The sequence below is a fragment of the Sturnira hondurensis genome, unplaced genomic scaffold (genome assembly GCF_014824575.4).
Source record: "Sturnira hondurensis isolate 20B ecotype Veracruz unplaced genomic scaffold, ASM1482457v3 Scaffold0014384, whole genome shotgun sequence".
Lineage (NCBI taxonomy): Eukaryota > Metazoa > Chordata > Mammalia > Chiroptera > Phyllostomidae > Sturnira > Sturnira hondurensis.
The window spans coordinates 13,361,520-13,373,541 of NW_028087015.1; the positions used below are offsets into that span (position 1 = coordinate 13,361,520).

The 12,022-nt window shown below is 39.9% G+C and overlaps 1 protein-coding gene across 2 annotated transcripts in view; it reads left to right on the forward strand.

Moving 5' to 3' along the window:
- The window catches only part of ADCY2 (adenylate cyclase 2), a 353,912-nt gene that overhangs the window by 239,382 nt on the left and 102,508 nt on the right, over nucleotides 1–12,022 (forward strand). For both annotated transcript variants that reach the window (XM_037062983.1, XM_037062984.1), the window contains exons 5-6: nucleotides 1,287–1,435; nucleotides 6,476–6,587. In XM_037062983.1, coding sequence (XP_036918878.1) covers nucleotides 1,287–1,435; nucleotides 6,476–6,587 — 261 coding nt within the window. The remainder of the gene's footprint in view (nucleotides 1–1,286; nucleotides 1,436–6,475; nucleotides 6,588–12,022) is intronic.

Below are 12,022 nucleotides of genomic sequence, written 5' to 3' on the forward strand. Positions count from 1 at the left end.
GTTGGGTGGGCTGTGGTCAGTCATTCCATCTTCATCAAAATACAGTCCAGGACCACCCTCTGTTTCCTCAGGAGAAGTTCTCAACAGCCACCAAAGTGGTTGGAGAGGGCCCAAAAGGTGGGCCCCTTGCCCTATGAACATGGGACCAAAGACCAGCTTCTCTTCCTCCTCTATTTTCAAAAAATATTTAGAAGGTGGAGAAGACGTTTCATTTTTAAAATGTTTATTTGTCAACATTGAATACCACAATAAATGTTAATTCCACAATACCTGAAGAACATGGTGTTTTCTGCAGTAGATTAACATTTAAAATACTCTAGGATGAAAATAAACTCTTAAAGATTGCCTTTCTGTGATACTTTTCCTCAAAAATTACTGCATATTTTTCTTGAAGAAAATGGAAAAGTAGCACTCTAACTAAAATAAGCACATATTAAACTAAGTGTAATACTGCATGCCATTATGTACTGAATTTACTGAATTTAGAGACCAAAATTATAAGAAAAGCTCGTATCAGCTTTTTAAAATTTATTTATTTATTTTTAGAGAGAGGGGAAGAGAGGGAGAAAGAGATGGAGAGAAACATCCATGTATTGTTGCCTCTTATGTGGCCCCGACTGGGGACCTGGTCTGCAACCCAAGCATGTGCCCTGACTGGGAATCGAATCGGCGACCCTTTGGTTTGCAGCCTGTGCTCAATTCACTGAGCTACACCAGCCAGGGCTCCTATCAGTTTTTTGCCTTTCACCTGTAGTTCTTTTTTTATAGATGGTGTTTTATGGAAGCTAATATTCCTGATTCTGTCTTTATAATAGTTTAGAGTCACCAAAGGGGATTGAATGTTCATCACAGAGAAAATGAAACAGTTGAAAGTATTTATGTTATTTAGGAAATATGGAATGTCGGTTGGCTTTCTAACGTGCAATAAAGCTTGTACCATATCTCTCATGTGAGTGAGCAAGAAAAAATGAGTGTTTTCTATCTTGAACTGACCATTGGTTTCTGACATTCTAAAATTATTTCTGCTTTACTACTTTAAAATCAAAATGTGTAAATAATATCTTTGGGGAAATAACTTGCCTTCCTTTTTTCTCCACGCTAAAGAACATACTCTGACCTTAGAAAATTTGATTTTTTTTCAATATGTAGTTCTAGAATCTGTATTTTCAACCTGTTGGCAATAATCCTCCAATTGGCCGCACTACAACGCCGTGACGATTTCGTGTGTTCCTCCGGTGTCCCCTTTGTTATTAGACCTCTCAGTCTTCCATCCACCCCTGTTTCAGGAGCGGCTGCTGCTGTCCCTGCTGCCGGCCCACATAGCCATGGAAATGAAAGCTGAGATCATCCAGAGGCTGCAGGGCCCCAAAGCCGGCCAGATGGAAAACACCAACAACTTTCACAACCTGTACGTCAAGCGGCACACCAACGTCAGGTACGCTGCTCTGTTCTTCTTCCTCAGCAAGTCTGGGGAACCTGTTCGTGGAGCGGGGGTGCTTTTAACAGGAAGCCCATGTCGGGCAGCAGCACGTCTCCCTTGTGCTTGTTAAACCTTTGCTCGTGACCACGTCGCCCACCTGTGCGCTGCCTCTCAGGGCCTTCACGTTAGCAAAACAGGATCCCCTACTGAGTTGTCCATCACAGCACAGATGTCTATGGCTGACCATCAGTCACAAAAGGGGGAGCAGTGGACAGTGGGGTCCTTGTTCTGGGAACTGCATGGTCTGATCGCATGGTCCCTAGAGCCCAGGACACTGCCTTGCAGTGAGACTGGAGGGACGGTGAGTGGGCACAGGATGACTTCTCACGGTGGGGTTGGCAGGCAGGCCTCAGAGAAGCCAGCACTTTCTAGGGAATCTGGGCGATCTGCTGTGGATCAAGATTTGAAGGTGTTCTTGGATATGGTCAATCAGTGGCTGACATCACAAGGGACTGATGTGTGTCTTAATTCATGGATAGTCAAAATTACTGCTTTTCAAAGTCTGGCACTGTCCTGTATCCTTCTCAGGGAGCCACTCCTGGGATCACAGTACCTGGGCGACTACCATGTTATCAGCATGAGAACACGGGCAGGAAAAAGAAAAATGTGGGGCTCCTTGTTCTCATGCATGGATCTTGCCTCATTCATTATGTTTTAATGTCAATATTTTAGCTGCAAGAGTTACCCACCCCACTGTTCAATCGTTCCATAGTGTCAACTACAATCAGCTAGAATTTCTTGAGCATCAGCTGGAATTGGGATCAACCTGTTCTCCCTCAAGTCCTGACTCTTTCCAATGCACGATGCTTCCAGTCTGATTGCTTTGGGTCAAGGGTTTTGAATTTCATTAGTAAGAAACAACTTTAATTGCAAAATAAATGCATTTCTAAAACAAATCTCATTTTGACAGCAGATTTTAGAAAAGGTGCGTAGAGCACCTTTTCTAGACATGGCCCAATTATACACAGAGTTAATGGAAAATAAGAAATGCCTACTGAGAAGGAGCTAACAGAAAAACAGTGCAAACTAAGTAAACTGGAAAAGCACAATTGGATAAATGAAGATTCAGGAGTACATTTTTAAAAATTTTATTTATTTATCTTTAGAAGGGAAGGAGAGAGGGAGAGAAATATCAGTGTATGGTTGCCTCTCGTGGGTCCCCTATTGGGAACTGACCTGCAACCCAGGTATGTGCCCTGACTGGGAATCGAACCGCAATTGTTTGGTTCGCAGGCCCACACTCAATCCACTGAGCTACACCAGCCAAGGCAGGAGTAAAGTTTTTAATAAAAGTCTGGTCATTTGGGGGGATGGATAAAAATTAAAGAACATTTACACATGTTAAGGAGTAAAATTATCTAAAACACTGGCCTCTCTTCAGGTTTTTAAGTATTTTACCTACATAACTAAAGAAAAAAATATTCACAGTATCTGACAAGGTATATTATTATACTAACAAAAAGCCTTTTCCAACCTTAAAGTCTGAGAATCAGCAATGTTCCTCTCATTTCAAGGAGTATTTTAAAGTTGTATTAGGTATTCAAAACATGTGGAGGTAATTGTACCTATATCCAACCAAGATCGCAGAATGTCTGGAAGTAGCCGTGACACAGTACCAGAACAAAAGGCCTGTAAAAATGACCAAAGACACCATCAAACTGCAGGCTTCTCATGCTATTAGTTATCAATTTCTGTGTAAGACACAGTAAACACTGTCTCCCCATTTCTGTGGGTGGGAAATTGTAAACCGCTTAGCCTGGTGATCATTGGTGGTCATTTCTGAGATGTCCTATTGTTTATGGGACAGTCCCATTCCGTGTGGGAGGGGACAGTGCAGGGTGTGAGTGGCGGGAGGTAAGTATTCCTGGGTCATCTTGGAAGCTGATTGCCACACTGTCTAAGGCAGAGGATCGGTGAAGCAGCTTCAATGGCCTTAATTTTCCTCATACATTGCCTAGAATATGTTTTCAGTATTGAATTCAATTTAGGTTGATAAAATATACTTGGAATCCTGAAGTAATGTCAATACTTAAATCTTAAAAATGTAAAACCTTAAATGACATGGAGTAGCAATTGTAAAAGAAATATGAAGACATGTGGCTTTTTCATTCTGCAACAGAACAGGTACAAGCAAAGAACTAGGCATGATGCATGGGTAACATATAGCCTAGTCACTAACTGAGATTTGGTGGGGTTTTTTTTTTAAGAATTAATTAGGATTGTAGATAGTAGTCAAAAGGTCAGTTGCTAATTTTTAGTTCTTTCACCATTCATTCAACAAAATGTTTGTTCCCTTTACCACTGAATGCTAACAACAACAATAATAATAATGAGGAAAAGGACGGGGGGGACAAGAATTTATCCTTGTAAGGTAACAACCACCAGTTGCTTCCTGAGTCTTGTGGTCTACCACTGGATCCCTCCCACTAGTGCGGAGCATTCACAAGTCCATCACATTTTTAAAAATAGACACGCCTCTTAATCCAACACCACCATCCAACTCTGAAATGACCTTTCTGTCTTTCATAGCTCAGATTCTAGAGATTTTTTCATACTCTCTGACTAATCTTTTTTTCTTCTCTCCTCAAATTGCCACTCTCTGACTTTAACCTCCCCCATGTCACAGAACTCATTCTTGCTAAAGTCACCAACTGTCTTGTTCCCAAATCTGTCTGGCATACTTTTACACCCTAATCTCAGTGACCACTCAGGTTGCTTGGCCCTTTGACCTTGCCCCTGAACTTACAGAATTCCCCCATCCCTCAGTCTCCTGACCTACGATCTCCTTTGTTTTCTTTCTACAGTCTCCTTGGTGCTCTTTTCTTCCCTAAATCTAGCCTTTCCTATAACATCCGTGTTCAGGGCTCTCTCCTTGCTCTTTTCTGTTCTCTCCAGCTCTCTCCTGGGACTTAATTATTATTCACATGTTGCTAAGACACAGAACGCAACCCTAGTTTTTTATATGATCTTCCTAATGGGTGTCTTCCTCTTGGGTGTCCCACAGACACCACCATCAGACAGCACAACCAGAGCCGAATCAGACACCTTCCTCTACAAGCTAGTGTTGGTTTCTCCCACTAGCACGGACAGCCATGAAGGGAGGCTGCACTGACATTTCTTGAGAGTGGCTTTCCTGGACGCATCGCCATCGCATCACCACCCCGCTCCTGCCCTCCCCACACACACTGTTCTTTCTTCTGTTTTCTTTTATGGAACTTATCATCACTTGTGAGTGGGCTTTTTTGCTGTCTTTATTTATTTCCTTACCCAACTAATAATCTCTGAGCTTCAGGAAGATGCGCCCTGTCTGCATCATCCTGGCAGGCAGTAAGGAATCCAGAATCTTTTGTTAAGTCGACTTTGTAAAAAATATATTTCATTGATTATGCCATTACAGTTGTCCTATTTCCCCCCCTTCATTCCCCTCCACCCTGCACACCCCCTCCCCCACCATTCCCCCCCTTTAGTTTATGTCCACCTGTCTCAAGTTCTTTAGATTCTATATTTCCCCTACTATTCTTGCCCTCCCCCTATTTATTTTCTACCTACTCTCTATGCTACTTATTCTCTGTACCTTCTCCTGCCTTTTCCTCCTCCCACTCCCCTGTTGCTAACCCTCCCTCCATGTGATCTTCATTGCTATGGTTCCGCTATTGATCTAGCTGTCCTCTTAGTTTGCTTTTCATATTTTTAGTTCACTGTTCATATTTTTTATCTTCTTTTTCTTAGATAAGTCCCTTTAGCATTTCATATAATAAGGGCTTGGTGATGATGATGTCCTTGAATTTGACCTTATCTGAGAAGCACTCTATCTGCCCTTCCATTCTAAAGGAAAGCTTTGCTGGATAAAGCAATCTTGGCTGTAGGTCTTTGGATTTCATGACTCGGAATACTTCTTTTCAGCCTCTTCTTGCCTATAAGGTCTCTTTTGAGAAATCCACTGACAGTCTGATGGGAACTCCTTTGTAGATGACTGTCACCTTATCTCTTGCTGCTTCTAGGATTCTCTCCTTCATTTTAGTCTTGGCTAATGTAATTATGATGTGCCTTGGTGTGTTCCTTCTTGGGTCCAACTACTTTGGGACTCTCTGAGCTTCCTGGATTTCCTGGAAGTCTATCTCCTTTGCCAGATTGGGGAAGTTCTCCTTTATTATTTGTTCAAATAAGTTTTCCACTTGTGGCTGTTTCTTTTCCCCTTCTGGTACCCCTATAATCCGGATGTTGGAACGTTTAAAGATGTCCTGAAGGTTCCTAAGCCTCTCCTCATTTTTTTTTGAATTCTTGTTTCTTCATTCTTTTCTCTTTGGTCATTTTTTTCTTCCTTCTGGTCCACTCCCTTGATTGAGTCCCAGTTTCCTTTCCATCACTATTGGTTTCCTGTGCATTTCCCTTCGTTTCAATTAGTTTAGCCTTCATTTGTTCCTCTAATTTGGGACTAAAATCAACTAGTTCTGTGAGCATCCTGATCACCAATATTTTGAACTGTGCATCTGTGTTAAGTCAACTTTCTTTGAAGAATATTATTATTTCAGCTTTTTGAAATCTATAAAAATAAGATCTAGCTTTTTATTATTTTGCTGCTTCTACTTTAGGAATTCTTATAACACAAATTCAAGTAACAAATAGAGACATACTGGTTGGTGATCAGGGTTATGATAGTGTAGTGAATTGTCAGGATCGACAGCACAGAAACCAGAGAAGGAAAAGGGGCCACCCTGAGGGAGGAAGGTCATCAGTAAGAACCGAATAGAATGGCAAAAGTGTATCAGGAGACTTTTTTTTTCTAATTTTAATCTGAAAAATCTAACATAAAACTATTTAATGGGAATGTTTATCAAAATGTCTATGTAGTCCCTTTCCACAGAAATGACATTTTTCTTAAGCAAATATAAATTTAAATGTAAAAAATATATGCTCTCTTAGTAGAAAACACTATCCTTACCTTCTTAATGACTATGAACTTGGGAACCCTGCCCCCTTTGTCCATTCCCACAGTATCCTATACGCTGACATCGTTGGCTTCACCCGTCTGGCCAGTGACTGCTCCCCGGGAGAGCTGGTCCACATGCTGAATGAGCTTTTTGGAAAGTTCGATCAAATTGCAAAGGTGAGTATTGGTGATTTCCTTTTATTCTGAAGATGCATAAAATTTTGGCTCACTTTTTTCTGGCCTGTTATGAACATTTTTACTTTATATAAAAAGCATTCTTTAGGAATGCTGTTTGTAAATTTGTTGGATTTGCCACTGAGTGCTGATAAGTTTCAAACCCAAGTCACAGAAATACCACAGCATATAATTAGCATGTTTTCATCAATTTTTCAAAACATCTGCTTATATATAAATCAGCACACATATAATAAACACATTTTAAATGATGAGATTTAATTTGCACATCTCTGTGCACTGTGCTATTCTGAGGTTCTTTTTAGGCACTTTGATATCCAGGAGTTGAAAACATGGAATCTATTCTCCTAGTTATAACCATCATGTGGTAACTATCATGTATTCATATTGTTAGTAAGGATCCTAGAAGTACCCTGACGTAGGATGCATACCCTCTCCCTAAGCCTTTTATTTACTGTTGTCTCATTTTCACTCATTGCCTCTTGTGCCACTTAAGAAAAAATTAAGTTCTGTATTTGCCATTTACATATTCATTCATAAGAAATTTCACAAAGAGGAAATGATGACAAATGATTTCTACCACACTAGACCTTACTTACTTATTGGAACTGTTAGGGTTTCTGGTGGGATTATTGACTAAATTTTTTTTTATTTGTTAGCCTTTTACTCCTTACAAAACATTTCTATCTAGCCTAATTCTTTTGAATTGTTCCCAATAAAAAGTACTTCAGCCCTGGCTGGTGTAGGTCAGTGGATTGAGCATGGGCCTGTGAACCACACAATAGCGGTTTGATTCCCAGTCAGGGCACATGCCTGAGTTGCAGGCCAGTTCCCAGCAGGGGACTCATGAGAGGCAACCATACATTGATAGTTCTCTCCTTTCCTTCCTCTCTAAAGATAAATAAATAAAATCTTTTAAAAAATACTTCATTATGCTTATTAAGATGTGTTATCTATATATAAAAATGTTGGTCCCAAATTTAGTTACTGAAAGATTCGTTTCACTTTTAAACAACACAGAATGGTCCAGCCGAACCTCTTCGGATTAACTGTGGCTTACAGATGTTTTCAGACACTCTCGGGTCCAGTTCCCCGTGAAGAGCCTCTGCCGCCTCACTGACCATGACAGCTCCCGCTGGGGGGTTCAAACATTAGTGAGAGGATAGCCCTGATTCTTCCCTTTAACAAACCAGGGGAACAGGTTGAGTTTTCTGAGTGCTCCTTTTTTTAGGAATAAATGGTTGAAATATAATGTCTTGAATGTTTGAATCAATAAGAGGTCATTTTTGTTGGACTGCCTGCTCACATTATGAAGAACTATCCCAGTGTGGCAGGTACGACGTAGTTCCAGTGTTCGCACAGCACCCTCTCTGTGCACAAGTCTCACTGTGCGGGCTGGCCCTTGTCATAAGGACAGCAATCACATTAGATCAGGATCCCACCCTACTCCTGCGTGACCTGGTCTTCACTAATTACATCTGCAACGACACTGTTGCCATGTCAGGTTGCCTTCATAGATACCAGAGGTTAGGACTTCAACATATGAATTTGGGGGACACAATTTAGTACCCACAACAGAGGTCCTCAGTGTGACTTCCTATTCCTCTCGGATTGATCGTAACAAAGGAATGTGCGGGCAATACCCGAGTCTGGCCCAGGATTGCCAGTCACAGAAGGAGCATGCTTTGGTCACCAGTGCACACCTCATATTTGAATAACGTGGAGTTGGAGAATGTCGTAAGCAAACAGCTCAGTCCCTTGAGTGAATACTGTGCAAAGCACATAACTTCAGGCTGAGAAACATGAAGTCATTGTTCATTTGCCATTATTTTTTTAAAATACCTTATTGAGGTATAATTGGTATACAAAAAGCTATACATGTTGAGTATGTACATCTTAATAAGTTTAGAGGTAGGTATACCCCAGTGAAACCATCACCACAATCTGTCCATAAACATATACATCACCTTCAAAAGTTTCCTCTTAACATTATTATTATTATTATTATTATTTTGTTAGTAAAACACTTAACATGAAGTTTACTTTTTAGCACATTTTTCAGTACACAATACAGTATTGTTAACTGCAGACTCTATGCTGTGCAATAGATCTCTAGGACTTAATAATTCCTCTTGCATAACTGAAACTCTGTACCTTTTGACTAAGGCCTGCCTATTTCTCCCTCTCCCTAGACATGGCAACCACTAATGTATTCAAATTTGACTATTTTGGATCAGTCATGTAAGTGATATGATGTAGTGTTGTTCTTCTATGTAGGGCTTATTTCACTTGGCCAATGATTTCAACAGCTCAGTAAAAGGTCCATGCACCACGACCAAGTGGGATTTACTCCTGTGATACAAGGAGAGGCAACATCTGCAAATCAATATGATATGCCACGTTAACCAAATGAAGGACAGAAGTTATGTGATTATCGCAATATGCAGAAAAGGCATTTGACAAAATTAACCACACTTTCATGATGAAAACTCTCAAATAATAAGGTATAGAAGGAACTTAATAAATTTGTATGTGACAAATCCACAGCTGATATCATACTCAGTGGTGAAAAACCAAACAATTTTCCCAGAGGCAGAGAACAAAACAGAGACATCTCATCTCCTCTCGCCGATTCTGGTCAGTATAGTACTGTGTGGTAGTAGAAGTCCTAGACAAAATTAGGCAAGAAAAATTGATTAAAAACATCAAAATATGAAGGGCAGAAATAAAACTACCTCTGTTTGCAGACATGTCCATATATGTAGAAAACCCTAGAGAATCCACAAAAATCTACTAAAACAAATAAATGGATCCAATAAAGCTGCAGGATACAAAATCTACCCACAAAAATCAGTTGCATTTGTCTACACTAACAATGAAGTATATGATAAAGAAATCAAGAAAACAATCTCATTTACGTTAGCTCATATTTGCTCATTTACCTTAGCATCAAAAAGAATAAAATACTTAGGAACAAATTTAACTAAGTGGATGAATGACTTCTACACTGCAAACCATGTAACATTGATGAGAGAAACCTAAAAAGACACAAATACATAGAAAGACTTCCCATGTGAATGAGTTGGAAAAGTGATGTTGTTAAAATGTCCACCCAGAGCCATCTACAGACTCAGTACAACCCTTATCAAAATATCAATGACATGTTTTACAGAAATAGAAAAATAATCCCAACATTGATAAAGAACCACGAAAGACCACATATAACCAGAGTAATTTTGAGCAAGAAAAACAGAGCTAAAGGCAACATACTTTTTAAATTGAATTTGTTGAGATGACATTGGTTCACAAAGTCATACAGGTTTCAAGTGTATAATACAACAAAACACACTGCACATTGTGTCGTGTGCCCAACACCCCAAGCAAAGGCTCTTTCCATCCCCATTTCCTCCTTTCTCTGCCTTGCACACCTCCACCTGTCCCCCACTCCCTTTCCCTCTGGCTATCAGCACACTATTGTCTGTGCTTATCAGTTTATATATATGTGTGTATATATATATATGTATATATATATGCACACATACACACATATGTATATATATTTTATGTACACATGTATAAAACTGATAAACACACACATACACACATATATATGTTTTTTTGCTTATTTTTTTACCTTCTTGCATCCAGCACCCCCCAAGGCCCCTCCCTTCTGACACCTGTCAGTCTTTCTCCATATGTCCATGCCTCTGTTTCTGTTTTGTTGATTTCAAAATATATCCCAAAGCTGCAACAATCAACACTGGGGCAGACTCCGGCCAGCAGAGGCCGCCTGTTGTGCCTGAAGATGAGAACAAACGCACAGGCGGCAGCAGTCCTGTGAAGAAAAAGGGGACAGCACCGCCACTCCCTCGAGAGGAGAGCACCCTGACCCTGGCCTAGACAGGCTTTTATTGTTTTTCTAGGGTCTTACATTAAAGAAGGATTTGTTATCTATTACATAGAGTATTGTTTTCCATATTTTAGGTACAATCAAGGAAATGAAAGTAACACATGCAGAAGGAAAAGGCAGTGAGCTGATGAGCTCTGTCCTTGGGAAAATTCACACAGGCTTTGGAAGTTACCTTGAAGATAGACAATACACATCTACTGTTTCAGACCAGGCTGGCGGAGTTTTAGCAAGAGCAAGCCATAACAGTCTGTATGTGTTTTCTAGGCCTGATTCCCATGAGAAAACCTGGTGTAGGGGTCTGGCTCCTACCCACCCCATCACTTCTGTAGGTTTTCCATACAGAGCTGAGTCACATTTGCCAGAGCAAAACAAACTGGTTCCCTGCACAAAACAGGATGATACTGGCATAAAAACAGACATATAGACCAATAAAAAGAAGTGAGGACCCAGAAATGAACCCATGCATAAACAGTGAACTTATCTTCAATCAGAGTGCAGTGCCAAGAATTCACTGTTATTAATATTACAGTTCTCTAGATTCAGAATACAGGATATCTATTTAGGAAATATGAAAAGGTAGCCTTATCAAAAACTACTTGTTTGCCTTTATATTACTTATGATACTGTCATCAGGAAGTAAGGCACATCATCTACACAGCTGTAGATAAGCATAAAAGTATGCACTCTCTCCATCAAAGACAGAAATATGCAAAAGCTTCTGTATCCCTACAACATGGTTAAGAACAGAAATATTTTATATTAATTGTATTATTTCAAATTTGTTCAGTTCATACATAAAACTATGTTAGTGTTAAGAAGGAAAAATCTATATTTGGTGTATCTTTGGTTTTGTTTCTGGTTTTGGATTTTTTATTTTAGTGAAGAGTCTGTAAGCCCGTTGAAAAGGTTAGAAGTGGATGTAAGATTGATGCATATGAATGAAGTCAGTCTCCATATTTTTATAAAGACAACCCAGCCCAGAAAAATAATGAGTTAGTCTGACTTTATAGTTAACTGGTTTAACCTAAGGTCAGAGTTGTTTTAAATAACTCAACAATAACAAATGGTATCTTATTATATGGTGGAGATGTTTATCAGAAGTTCCATGTCTGCAGATAAGAATCTTCAAAATAAGTGAAGAAGACAGTGAGCAAGTAGGGAATGACATATTTCCTAATTCCAGTGGAGTTCTGGTCATCCTTTTCTGCCCTGGAAGATTCTCCTCTGCATAGAATGTTTTATTTCACCATCAGTGTTTGGGGACATTCATACTAAGGAGAATGATCCGGTCTGCTTAATCTTCTACTAGTATTCAGTAGAAATCATTCCAGAACATTCAGTGCTTCCCCCATACCCTTTCTCTTATTCTCTCCTTTGGTAAATGGGCATGTGGGTGAGGGTGGCTCATTCTTTGTGGACAGTGAAGGGAAACCCAACTTGTTCTCCTTTCTCTTCCAATGGACCCTACTCGCCGGGTCAGTAGAACTAGCTCTCGATGATCTTCTGT